Source organism: Stegastes partitus, unplaced genomic scaffold (genome assembly GCF_000690725.1).
Source record: "Stegastes partitus isolate 25-593 unplaced genomic scaffold, Stegastes_partitus-1.0.2 Scaffold1101, whole genome shotgun sequence".
NCBI classification, from domain to species: domain Eukaryota; kingdom Metazoa; phylum Chordata; class Actinopteri; family Pomacentridae; genus Stegastes; species Stegastes partitus.
The window spans coordinates 35,544-49,047 of NW_007578832.1; the positions used below are offsets into that span (position 1 = coordinate 35,544).

The window sequence follows — 13,504 nt, forward strand, 5'->3', positions numbered from 1 at the left end:
GAAATACAAAAACTGAACCTACACTTACTCCTAAAAACAATTTATAAATCAGCTGATCAGACCATTTAATATATTTTCAGCAAAAATGACGTATTTGTTAATTTCAGTTTCTCCAATGTAAGAATTTGTTGCCTAAATTTTACAAATTATAATATTAAAACTAAAGAACTGTCGTACTGTTGGTCAAACTAATTCAGGGAAAGCATTGCACTGGGTTACATAAAAATACAACAGATAAAATATTGTTATTACATTTCACAAATGTAAAAGTACTAACTGAAGCATAGGATAGGAACTACTGAATCAACAGAAAATGAAATTTGCAGCTTTTTAAGAATCAATCGGTCATCATAGTTATCCTTGGGTTTTGTACTGGACAGAATCAAACACTTAAAAACATTTCCTTGTGAAAGGAAAATAATATGATGGACATTATGTGGTGTTTCTTCGTCAAAATAGTTTCTACATACATACGCTAAATATGGACACGAATCAGTAGAGATAAAATGAAGTGTTGACAAGTCAAGAGAAAGAGCAACAGGCATTTTTTGTTTACCTACTCATTTAAACTACATATATACATAATAACTGCTAATGAGTTAATGCATTTCTAAGGAAAAATGCAAACTTGCCCTCCTTTAAGCTACTTGATTGTGAAGGTTTATTGCCAAATTTTGGACAACTGGTATATTAAACTAAAACAACAACAACAAAAACACTGATTTTGCACTGCTGGTTGAAAAAGACTCTGGAAAATGACCACGAGGCTTAGTTATATTCTGACAATTTATAGACTAAAGTTTTAATAAATTGATAGAGACATGTATTATAGGGATGGATGTAAAGTAACTACAAGAAAAAAGAAAATCCTGCAGATTAAGCCAGGAGATTACAGCCCCTTATTTTACGCACACACGTGGCTTATTTACCATTTTAAAAAACAAATTGGGTCCAAAGGTCAGGGATGGCAATAAACACTGACGTTACTCACGCTAAACAAGCTACAACATCGGTATCTAAACGCAAAAAAACATCATCAGTACAGCAGCTGAAGCAATGCAGGTCATAGTTTCTATCATTGTTAGTCATCACAATAAACTAACGTTAAGCAGGCAGCAGGACATCAGCGTGCTTGTCAGTTACGACACTCATCAATTTTGCTACAAGTTTGGGAATATTACGCAGATAACCAACAGGCGAAACATCAACACAGACAAAGCCTTACATATTTTAGGGAGGGTGGGAGTTTATTTTAATTGATTATATAGTTCCAGAATTATATTTCTCCCTCTTGGGGAACTCTAACCAGGCGCCACGCCGAGCTTTAGCCCGCCTCTCTTTACTGCGTCACTCTTTCAGTTACGGAGTCGCCATCTTTGTGTAGCCGTTGCTAACCGCAGCTAACCGCTAACTTTCACAATTTGCAGCTAAGAAACGAGCTTTGCTGCCTTACGGGAACACACCGCCGTCTTTCTTGGTGTTATCGAAACACCGCAATGCCTGAACATGAATATGCCCTCGTTTATTCGTTTATAACCGCTTACCTTCCTCTCAGACGTCCGACCGAGTGCAACCTCTCGAAGCTAACTACGTCGATTTTCCTGCATTCTCTGCTAACTGCCACAGCCACTGCGGACGAAAACTGACCCCGCCCACCAAGAGCCCTGATTGGTCAGAAGCCCAGCCTTCCCATATTTCATTGGCCAATCGAGTTGCCATTCAAAATGAGTCCAAACATACATCTTCCTCTACACCCACAACTTTGCAGTAAAAACTTGACATGCAAATGAGGGTTTTCTTAAAATATTTATTGACTTTGAGAATAAAGCAACCACATTATATCAAAAAGAACAGTGTTCACATATAACTTTTTAACTGAAAAACAAAACAAAAAAAAAAAAAAAAAAAAATCCCAAAACGTTTCATTTCCAGACCTGAGTGTCACTAAAAACACCAAGACGTGAAAAACCATGAAACTTATTGTAGCTATGTGATTTTTGCATTGTTAGGTTGCATGAGTGTCTTCCGTTTGTCTCACATATGGGTTTTTTTTAATTACGAAATGTGTTGTTTTTTCTTATGACTTTCTCACAGCATAATGTTAATACTTGAATTGGAAGATTTGCCCAGATCAAATAAAACAAGTTTCAAGGATGGCAATGATATATCGGAAATCTATTCTAATAGTCTAACAATTATACATGTAACACTTTGTCAATTGCATTGTAGGCAAACCTACTAAGATAAATATTCAGTGCATTTACCGTTTCCCTGTTACAACCAAGAGTTGAATAACTAATAAAACCTTTGCTGCCTGAGCAAGGAGCTTTTCTTTTCCAGCATATTTTCCATAGACCGAGGGAACAAAAAAATATTTTACAATTGTATGGCTGATTTGTTGTACTGCATTACTGTGAACTGCCTAAAACAAAGAGGTTCTTTTTTTTCTTTTTTTCTTGATTACAAACCGATAAAACAGAGCAGGTTAAGAGCAGTAATACTACACAATCAAACCCATATAAAGCTTAATATGAATCAAATGTACAGGTGATACCCGATCCTCTTGCCAACAAATAGCACCTCTTTCGCTTGTTTTTGCTCAAACACAAAATTTAAAACATCAATTCTGATTAAGTACTAGACTTCATGCTTGAGACCCTGTGGTGGAGGTATATCGATAACCTGCTTCCCATATTTGATTTTACACAACTATAGAACACATGCAAACATTTTCTTTTCTCTCTTTTTTTTTTAAAATGAATAATGGCTTGTGGATGGATAATAAAACAATCTCAAGCTGGATATCCACCAATTTAGTTTGACAGTATGGAGTCAAAAGACAACTTTAACATGATTAAAATCAGATCAGCATGAACAGACAGGTATACACAGGAGTTTACACGTTAAAATCATCCCCAAAATGACATAAAAACAGACAGATGACCTGTGATTTATCGTTAATATTGTGTACTGATAATACTCTTAGTATACTGTGCTGGAGAAGGTCACCAGGACATGATTTTTAGGGGTGACCTGCCGGGCAGCGCTGACACCAACACTGCGGAAAATGATGTATATTTATATATGCAGTCCAAATCTATCTTTGAGTTTAGCTGTGATCGCTCTAAAAGACTGAACCTCCTGAGGAAAATGGTACATGACAAGAAGCAAAAAAGACTTTTTTTTGTTGTTGGCAAATCCTTCATTGTGACCGCAGCGGGTCGATATGTTTAAACTCTTTGAACAGATGCGTGTCCTTGGTATGAACTTAGTGTATCCATTAGAGAACTGAATATGAATATTTTACAACCATTTAAAACAATGACTGCAACACTCAAAATTTAAAAAGAAAAAGCTTTCTTAATTTACATCTCTTTTTTGTTTAGTTTTTTTTTTTGCAATTTTTTTCCATAACAAAATGTAAAAAATATTTCATGTTTGTTTTAAACGTTTTGCAATCTTTGTACAACTTAACCAAATAATGCAGCAAATAAAACAGATAAACACCAGGGATGTCGCTATTTCGTTTTCTTAGAGGTTATGGCTATTGAAAAAAAAAACAAAAAAACAAACAAACAAAAAAAAAACACAATTTCTTTTTTCTTTTTTTCTGAAAAAGGACAAAAATATTGAAAAGATGGCTTTGGAGACATGCACTCTCAAACTAGCCTGTACAGTCATGATGAAGAAAGGTTCCTCTGGCCAAAAGGAACATAAGAGGGGAAACCTTAAAAAAGGTAGAAAAGGGGACCATTTCTTTTTTTTTCTTTTAAGCTTTCAATTAATAAATAACACACTATAAAAACATTATAAAAAAGACAGTCGGTAAGAAGACCTAACAGGTATGTGATGGAAATCTTCTCGTTTCTTTGATTCCAAAACACTGACTTCCTCTAAATCAGGTCCCATCATCACATTTCATTTGAAGTGAGGAGAAAAGGAAAAAAAAAAAATATTATCTACACTTTACTGTAAATCTTTTTTTTTTTCTCACATTTTTTTCAAGCTTTTCAAGCCTCATTATTGCCCCACAAGTGCACTGTAAAAAGATAAAAGTCTTTTATCCCACCAGTACATTTCTCTGCTGTCACACCGAAGCCTATAAAAATGCTGGGTGAGTTTTTAAAAAACAAACAAAACAAAAAAAAAAAACAAACAGATTATACAATACTTTATGTAACAAGATGGATGTCTATGATGTCAAGTACAATGTACACAACGTGGTCCCCTGATCAGGAACTCATTTGGGTAATGGCGGCAGTGGGGGAGGCGGTTCTGAGGGCAGGGGTGGGGGTCTGGGGTTGTTCCCTCTGGAGCCACCAGAGTACCGATAGTCCCCATATTGAGATCTGTATTCGAACATGGATGGCTGGGACGGCTGGACCCCCTGCGCGCTCAGCAGCGAGTTTAGCATTTCAAAAGTGTCCTGGTACTCGTTCGACTGGGCCCCGCCCGCTGCACTGTGCCCATTAGTGTCCGTCTTGTCGCTCTTGGAGTGTGAGTAGCTCCCTTGGTGGTGGGGAAGGCCCAGAGCGGGGAGAATGTCAGGACCGTGCCCCAAAGTTTGCCCAGAGGAGGAAGACAGGGACGGCAGCTGGTAGGGGTTCCTAGAGGACTTGCTGACTTTAGAGGCCGGGTGAGAGCCTGCTGTGGGATCTTGGGAGTGCGTCCTCTTACGCGAGGTCGAAGAGGACGAAGAGCTCGTTCTAGAGGAGTCACTCGGGACCTTTTTGCTGCTTCCCAGTGCCCCGCTGGAACTGGATGAATGTTTGTGTGAGGAGGAGAGTGAGGCACTGCTGGAGGAGGAATGGTGGTGGTGATGGTGGTGGTGGTGATGGTGGTTAGACCGTTCCCTGTGCTTGTCCCTGCTCTTGCCCTCCTCTCCCGAACTCCCCCTTTGCTTCTCAGGCACTCGTATTCTGACTTTGATGTCCGGATCCTGACCTCGGGTGCTGCCGCTGTGCCCGCTGCCTCCTCCTCCGCCAGCCAGTGGGAAGCGAACTTTCAGAGAGCTCCTGTCGTGTCTCTCCTTCTCCAGGGGGATTTTAAGAATAATGGGCGAGGGGTTGGACATTTCAGAGGAGGAGGAGCTGGACTGCTGGTGATGATGCTGCTGCTTCTCCTTCCTCTGCTGCTGACCAATGAGAGCCTGAGCTGCGTTGGCATATTCCCTCTTCACGCTGGCCTCCATGTTCTCCAGCTTCCTCTTCTGGGCGGCCAGAACGTCGGCATTCTTGGCTCGGTACTCGCTCAGTGAAACCTTAGCCGGGGCGTGGACCTCGTTGTTGGGTTGCTGCTGCTGCTCGGCTCCAGCTTGACCTTTCCCGCTCCAAGTCTGAGCGCTGCCGGATGCTCCTTTGTCAGACGAGGAAGAGGAGGCAGACGGCGGCGCTGAGAGGCTCATCAGACCTGCAACAGTGCTCTCTGACGAAGCCATGGAGATCATGCTGATCATGGTGTCCCTCTGGTCACCTTCCTCCTGGACTTTTGGCTTCACTTTTGGTGTTTGACCTCCAGCCTGGGAGCCACGACAGACAGACAGACAATCACGTTAGAGTGAGTCAAAAAAAAAAAAAAAAAAGTCCACACAGTGCAGGAAAACTCAAATAAGCAGCTGAATAAAAGTCGTACCTTCCAGTTGCGAATCCGTTTCAACCGACTCGGTGTTTTCTCCAGGATCTGCAGGAACTCGTGTGTGAGCTCTGCAGAAAGTTCAGAAGGTCAAATCAGCTGGAGATGGAAACGCTATAAATCCCTTCCACTTATTAGATGGAAACGTTTAACCGACTCATTTTTTTCCTCGTCATTCTCGGCACGGACTGAATCGTTATCGGTAATGTACGGCACATACCATCCAACAGCTCGAGGGTGACCGTGGGGTCGACGTACTCCCACCAGTGTTTGCCGTCTGTGGACACGGGGATCTCCCAGTTGGACCACTTGCAGGCGAGGTGGATGCACACACAGGCCACAACAGGTGGACTGTACTGCAGGCAGAACGTGGTCAAGTGCAGACTACGTGGCAGGATGCGTCCAGGGGGGCAAAAAAAAACAACACAAACAACACACAAAAAAGGAGAAAAGAGAACAGACATTCAGTATATTGAGTTTTTGCGAGTTACACACAAAAAGCTTTGACATTTCTTGCTGGACAAATCAACTGCTAAAGACCTAATGCACACAACACTGAATAGTGAACTGTGAGTATACCTGTTAGTGGCCATGAAGTATGACGTTTGGGCCAGATCCTTACTTGCTGGAACAACAAGAGAACAAAGAAACACACTTAAAACCTGCCAAATAACAGCTGGATTTGTCCGAACAGAAGAATCGTGTTGAAATCTCCAAAATCGCAAGACTGCAGAGTTGATACTCACCTCTGACAAGCTGAGTGCACTTGACAACATGAGTATGAGGGTGATCGATGGTGATTTCAAAAGCTGCAATAAAAAGGGGACAAAAAAAAGGAGATGCGTTTAATACACGAAATGCAGACGTCAAACTTGAATATATGAGCCATATGGATTTCATTTAATCCTGTTTCCATGCCAATAACATTAGCAAAGTCCCTGAAAACCAGAAAATGAACAATGTGTGGAGAGTCAGACTAAATGTGGAATATCACTCGGATAGCACCCCGGACAACAACAACAGCTGAACATGAAAAACATTAATGACGCGTTAATTTATAAGCTGTTTCCTGGCTCGTGTTGGTCACCACAAATTTCTTTAAACTATGTCAACAAAAAAAAAAAAAAAAGAGGGAAATGTGAAAAGTTAGGGACATGACAAAACCAAAAACAACAGGTAATGTAACAGAGGGTTACTGCTTCTAAGATGAAGCATGAATGTCAATTTCCGGTTCTGCTAACCGCATATGGGGATTCTGTGAACAAAAGTAAAACAGGTTAGCTCTATTTTTACAATCACATGTGTTTCTGGAGGGAAATCAAGGGACCCAGTTCTTCCTTCCAAACTTACCCAAGGTCTGGAGAATTATGCTCTCAAGAATGACCAGGTCTTGGGCTTGTTGCAGGTAGGCCTGAGGTTGAGAGGACAGGCACGTTACTCACTGGGAGGCCTCTAATCGTTGTCAAACAAGAGCAACTGTGCATACAGTGTAGTTTTGAAAATGTTTGGTCACTGATCTGAGCGCCTCCTGAGCTCAAATGAAAGGTTGGCTTACTGATGCTGCAGTAGAATTGCGCATGTGAAACCCGCCTTCCTTACAGAGCTGAGAAAGACTCACATGTAAGTGAAGCTGCACAGCAAGTACAGATGCTCTTGTTTTACAACTGCTAGACATCACATTACCCGGAGGACTGAAAACCTACAGACACTGAGATGCACTTTGTCCTCTGATCTCTCAACCCATGCATCAACAGCACCCTCAAAATCTGACGGAGCAGCAGCTCAAAACAAAACCGAGTAACTGGCGCCAGATTACATGCAAATAGAAAACCAAGAGTAAAGAAGAAATTTTGAATATGTGAAACTTTATTGCATGACAAATTTACAAGTACCAGCATTGGAGTAGTCACTACAAATACAATCCTTGTAGAAAAAAGAAAAGTGAAAGATAGAATTTGTTAACTGAGAAGGTGATCCATTCAAATTTAACATCGAAGAGCTGCTCCTCATAGTTTAGAGCCAAATTGTTGCTTCTTAATAAACACAAAATCAGCATCAGTCCTCACAAACGGCCCCTCACACGCACATACACACAGGTAAACGTCCGGCCAGATACTTACATCACTGCGTACGTCTGGTGAAGGCTCCTGAGGATTGAGGCATGCGTGGGCCACCTTGATGACATGCTCCAGCTTTCGTGGCTGCTCCTCGACCTTAGCAGCGAGGAAGAGAGCGGCAGGAGCAATGACCTGCAGAGAGGAACCCACAAGGACTCATGAGGTGACTGACACCAGTGCTGACAGCTGCACCAGGGGCTTCAGATTGGCACGAACAACGGCACTTACGTTTCTGTGAAATCTGGTGAAAGACTGGACCATGTAGAACCGATGCATGTACACAATGGCTGTATTAATAGTAAGTTGGGACCTGGTGCATGGCAGTTAAGGACAACGTAGTAAACAGTGGAAACACATCAAAACCACAGCAGGTCGAGAAAATATCTCAGTAGTCTACATGTGAACCAACATGATTAAATTAGTGTAATACAGCTGGTAGTCATGATCACATCAGGCTGTGATCACATCAGTGGCAGAACAACAAAGTTGAAGCCGCAGCTAGCTTAATCCACCAGAGGTTAGCCGGAAGAAGCTCGTTTTTAAACTACACAGTCAAGAGTTAACTTTGAAAACTAAAACATCTGAAACGTAGACTCGAAAACACACCTGAATATAACGTTTATGGTTATAACCAGGCTGCTCCGCACTACACCTTTCTTCCGTGGACGCTTACAGCAGGAGGCGAAGCTAACGCTAACGTCCTGAAGGCCCGCCGACCACACAGGCCGTCGTGGCCCCGGTTAGCCTACTACGCCGATCTCGGATGACGTTAGCGAGCTCGTGCAGACGTACTAAAACCGCAAATTAACGCGTGAAACAAACGGGAAACGTCAAACAAGGGAGAAGCCGTCGAGTAAACGACAACAACAAACACCGGCCACGCTCTCCGCCAAGCCGGCTCCAGGAGAAGCTAAACTTCGCTAGCTAGCGGGCTAATGTTGGCTAGCCGAGACGCCAGTCGTCCCACGACAAAAGATACACATTGAGCCGCTGTCCCATGTCCTGGAGCAGGTTGGCCGCCTGTTGCCTGTAGGACAGCTCCTTGTCGGGATCAAGTCCAGCTCGCCGGGATGGGCTGTTGTCGATCTGCTGCCGGGTGTAGTACCATTTGTTATTACAGCTTGCAGGGAGAGAACGAAACGAAGCCGCCATCACTGAGAAGGACGAGAGTTTAAAATTTCTGCGCGTCACAGGAACATACGTCACGGCGGCCCGCGACGTCAGTCTCATTCCACCGGCGGCCAGCAGGCGTCTCCAGGGCAACCACAGCACGTTACTGCGGTACATCCCGGAATATCGCGTTATTTAAAGTTACACTCATCACTACTGCTGATATTTATAGGTTACTTCATTTATTGGAAGTCTGAGCAGCTAAATACAGGCTGGGCTTGTTTGGCTTCCTCGTGATTATTATTTACAGGTTTTATTTGTACAAAAGCTGCACGTGGTTCCAGTCCAGGATCTAATGAATGAATGAATGAATGCCTTTTATTGTCATTACACAGTGTACAACGAGATTGGAGAGCAAAATAAAGTGCAAAGCTGCTCAGTGAAATATAAAGACAAAAAATGCTAAATATATAAAGAGAAACAACAGATTTGAGAAATATTGCAGGAGATCATTTATATTTACCTGCTGCACATGGTGGAGGAGTCTTATTCAGGTAGAGTGGATATTTTCCATGTGAGAGTTCATGATGGTGGTGATGATCTGTTGCTGCTGTCTGGTCCTAAGGCTAAAGCAGAACGAGGAAAGAAAGCTTTTAAATCCGCTGATCCCTCTACCTGGAACACTTTGCAAAAAGACCTGAAACTTCAAGAGCTGCTGTCTTTAAACACTTTTAACGTGTTCTTAAATGACTTGGAGGCAGAAACATCAGTCCACAGATGTTTTGACAGATGATTATTTTTGCTCTTCTGATCTCTACTGGAGTGTTAATTTCTTATCTTCTATATATAATTTCACCGTGTATTATGATTTCTGTGTGCTGCTGCCTGTCTTGGCCAGGGCACTCTTGAAAAGGAGGTTTTTAATCTTAATGAGCTTTTTCCTGGTTTAAAAAAAAGTTAAATAAAAAAATAAACATGCAGGGTAGCTCAGCTTTGTTCAGCTGATTAACAGCGTAGAGCTCAACAGGTATCACGCGCAGAGTTTATCTGCAAAAACAGGTAATTCCATCTTCACAAACCTTCAGAAAACCCACTTCTCCATCGTCTACCTGAGGCAATATCAATCAAGCTTAACTTAAGCTCCCATATCTGCACCGTGTGAGCTCAGTACGACTCAGCACGACGTATAAAACTGTATTTGCATCTTTTGGAAAGTCAAATCTGAAGTGAACAAAGTGCAAATGAGGGACTTCAGGTCTTTCAGGTCAGAGCATGTGAGCCACAGTGGAGATTTCAATGAGGGTGACTTGGCAAAAATGTTCCTGTGGTCGACCTCCTCATGACCTCCTCTGTCAAAATCCTGGAGTTTAAGAAGTAGAAGATTAGACCTGAATGTTTTTCTACAGCTAAAGTCTAAACTAACTTAAGTCTGAATTCTTGGGGAGCACAAATGTGAATCACCCAGAACAGGAAATTAAAACCTGACTGACTTTTACAGAACGTCTATTAAATCTACTGAAGGTGACAACAAGACTTACAGACCCCAGACTCCAGCCCCCCATGATCCTAGTGAGGATTAAGGTTTATAGATGATGGATGGATGGTTCGTGTGGTTAAATGTCCCAATATCTGCATCAACAAGTGAACACAGTGGAGGACTTCACATGACACTCGTGTACTTCTGAGCAAAACTGACTAAATATTTCTTTCACCAGTGATAAAAAACAAACAAAAAAACAATTCAACAATAACAAATGAAGGAGGCATGTGTCAAAAAATTGAAAACAATTTATTTTAAATCACAAAATGTTATAAAATGGACAGATAACTGAAGCAGTGTACCAACAGAATCCCCAATTTAGAAAACAAGAAATTAACAGGCTGCTGATTAATCAAAAGTACAATTAAATGCACACAGTTAAGTCATTTAAAACGTTTCCCTCACAGCCGGTAATCAGAAATACAGTTTAAACTACTGCAAACTACACGTTTCTGCTTTTAAGCCTCAATTGTTGAAAATTTAGTACCTAAACGAATGAAACACAAAACCTCCTGTTTTCCTTGTTGCATGTATGATAACGAAAAACACACGTTAAGGATGACAGGTTGGTGTTAGCTGGAAGAGTTTTATCATCATCACTAGAATTACAAGTTGTGTCTCTACTGTGACAAACTTGACTTCAGCTTTTATTGAGGAAAGAACTGGTCATCAGCGGCTGTTTGTTTTTGGCTTGTGTCGGTGTTTCTGCAGCTGCTTCACAGTTAAACTATTCATTGTCTCATCCTGATCACGTCTTCTGCCTGATTCAATCACCTAAAACCAGGGAGGAGAAGAATTCCACTGAGCAGCTGGAAACAGCTGCAGGAAGCTGCTCGACGAGTCCTACGACTGGATCTGCTTCACGCAGACGTGATAAACGGATTTCAGTGCAGCTGCGACAACGTGAACTTAAAACCAGAAGAATCTCTCCTCAGAAATATTCCTCAGCAGAACAGTCAATAAAAAAAAGAGTTTAATAAATGATTTAAGGCCTCCCGGGACCAAAAACGTCCGTCTAGGAATCGACAGGCGACTAACTTACTAAATCACAGAGACGTGTTTCTGTGATCTTCAAACAATTTAACTTGTATATTTGTATTTAAGTGTACTTTTGCTTCACAGGAACCGTATTAGTGATATTTGTCATCTTCAGGAATCTCTGGTCATGAAAACACTTTACAAAAAAAACGACCCCAAACACTATTTACACTTTTCCAAATCTTTCAGCGCGTTTCATTTTCTTTGCCTGCAGAGAAAAACAGAAAGAAAACATTAACACACAGCCGGTCAAACTAATTAACGTGCTGTGGTCGTTATTTTTGTGATTAGATATAAAGAACAAACCTTTACCTCGGCGTCGTCTGCGCCGGCCGAACCTCCGCTTGTTAAGATGCCGAACCGTTCCTTCCTCTTTTTCAGCTTTTCATCTTCTTCCATCTGAAAAAACATGTTTGTTAATTCTTGAGACATTTACTTCCCATCAGATCCACCAGCGAAGGAGAAGTTTACTCTGAGCTGCTTCTTCACTTGATAAAATCATGTTGATGCCAAACTTGAATCCCAAAGGGACAGAAAAACAACAAAATAACGACAGAAACACGTCAACTGAATCCTTCCTGCTCAGTGAGAACACGCTCACGGTTACCTTTTGCGAAATAGAAGAAACGTTCATGCCGAATCTTTCTGCTCTCTTCTTCAGCTGGTCGACGTTCACCTGCACGGGACACAGAATGACGTAAATTAAATCAACTCTTGACAAACTGGAGCGATAATGAAACGAGTGATGAATGAAGCTTGTTTGACACTTACAGCAGCTTTACTGTTTGCAACCAGACCTGTTTGGAGACAGAAGGTAGAGAATACAGAGAAAGATGTAATGAAAGTATTATATCATTTTACGTTACACAGATTTTTAAAACACATCAATCCACTCAAAACAAGTCAGCTCAGTGAAGCATAAAGTGAAAACAAACCTGGAGACGGACTCGAAGCATCGTTGGGTAAACCAAACCTAAAGAACAGGAGACAAAACATTTCAACATCAACATCAGATTTACTTAAATCGTCTTTGTTGTCATATAGAAATAGTCAGAAATGTGGGTCAGAGGAGAGAAAAACTTGAGAGTGTAAAACAAAAAAGAGAAAATAAAATGAACCAGTTTAAATAGAAACTACACATTCATTTGTACGTCAACACATTAAAACCTCAAAGACGCGCTGAAACACGGACGAGTTTAATTCAGGACTTGGCAGATGTTTGCAGAATCACACCCTGAAGCTCCTGGTTGGTAAAACAGCTGCTGATATAAATAGACGTTGATCTACCTGCTCGTCCTGTTACATTAATGAGAACCGTCTTCAAGCTGAGGAACTTTACTAGCTGTAGCTTCAACTGTTTCTAGTCAATGTTAGTGGTTCAATAAAGGAAAAAGTTAAAGATTAATAGAACAGAATCTTTATTGTCACTGTAACAAGTACAACGAAATTAAAAAAGTGCCAAACCAACGGCGCAACACTCATGTCAAAAGAAAACAAAGAAAACTGTAAAGGAGTCATTAAAAAATAAAAACTGTAATGAGCAAAGATCATCAACATTTCCAAAATAAAATCTGTGGTCAACAATGAAAACATGTAAATGAAGTCCTGAATGTTTTATATATAAAGTCGTGACTCGATAATCCAACACTAAATGTAAAACCGTCTTTCATGTTGGATATCAAGGCTGTCAGATTGTCAAGATGGAGGTCGAGATACAAGGAGGGCTTGATGCTGGAAGGCTCATTAGTTGTTAATTATTGTTCATAGTTGTTATAATAACTAGCAGGGCTGGTCCCAGTAGTACTTTCTAGTCTCTGGATATTCAGGCCCAAATAATGATGAATATCAGAATATTCGGGGACACTTCCACACCGTCGGAGTGCTGCCCCGGGGTGGAACCCACAGGCAGTACTTGGCTGCTGATGCTAGTTTAGTTAGCGCTCACACTTCTGTTTCCTCCATCGGTGGCGGCGGGGGAGTGGCAGATACGCTCCACCGTTACCATCCATGTTTACTTCTGTAAACACTGAGCACGCTCGCTGCGTGTGACGTCGTCGTGTCCTCTTCT

General features: G+C 41.5%; 3 protein-coding genes across 3 annotated transcripts in view; all 3 read right to left on the minus strand.

Moving 5' to 3' along the window:
• kansl2 (KAT8 regulatory NSL complex subunit 2) overlaps positions 1-1,590 on the minus strand; it is an 11,126-nt gene extending 9,536 nt beyond the window's left edge. Inside the window, exon 1 of the mRNA XM_008296117.1 lies at positions 1,545-1,590. The gene's annotated coding sequence lies outside the window, so the exon portion shown is untranslated. The remainder of the gene's footprint in view (positions 1-1,544) is intronic.
• A 201-nt stretch (positions 1,591-1,791) lies between these two features.
• ccnt1 (cyclin T1) lies at positions 1,792-8,915 on the minus strand. Its single transcript, XM_008296118.1, has 9 exons — positions 8,728-8,915; positions 7,977-8,058; positions 7,752-7,880; positions 6,982-7,042; positions 6,378-6,440; positions 6,211-6,256; positions 5,852-6,015; positions 5,632-5,702; positions 1,792-5,518 (listed from the first exon to the last, which is right to left on the minus strand). The coding sequence occupies exons 1-9, from the start codon at positions 8,898-8,900 to the stop codon at positions 4,241-4,243; spliced, it is 2,067 nt and encodes a 688-aa protein (XP_008294340.1). The 5' UTR covers positions 8,901-8,915; the 3' UTR covers positions 1,792-4,240.
• A 1,713-nt stretch (positions 8,916-10,628) lies between these two features.
• sarnp (SAP domain containing ribonucleoprotein) overlaps positions 10,629-13,504 on the minus strand; it is a 7,867-nt gene continuing 4,991 nt past the window's right edge. Inside the window, exons 7-11 of the mRNA XM_008296126.1 lie at positions 12,372-12,477; positions 12,208-12,233; positions 12,044-12,112; positions 11,749-11,835; positions 10,629-11,644 (exon numbers count right to left, since the gene is read on the minus strand). Of these exons, the coding sequence (XP_008294348.1) occupies positions 11,603-11,644; positions 11,749-11,835; positions 12,044-12,112; positions 12,208-12,233; positions 12,372-12,477 (330 nt within the window). The 3' untranslated portion in view covers positions 10,629-11,602. The remainder of the gene's footprint in view (positions 11,645-11,748; positions 11,836-12,043; positions 12,113-12,207; positions 12,234-12,371; positions 12,478-13,504) is intronic.

Bases quoted from the DNA above. Each gene is read 5' to 3' on its own strand.
- ccnt1 (XM_008296118.1), bottom strand. From the start codon at position 8,900: ATGGCGGCTTCGTTTCGTTCTCTCCCTGCAAGCTGTAATAACAAATGG. The intron at 7,881-7,976 runs GTAAGTGCCGTT...TCCTCTCTGCAG, and splicing joins TCACCAGATTTCACAGAAAC to GTCATTGCTCCTGCCGCTCT. The intron at 7,043-7,751 runs GTAAGTATCTGG...TCTCAACCTCAG, and splicing joins CACCAGACGTACGCAGTGAT to GCCTACCTGCAACAAGCCCA.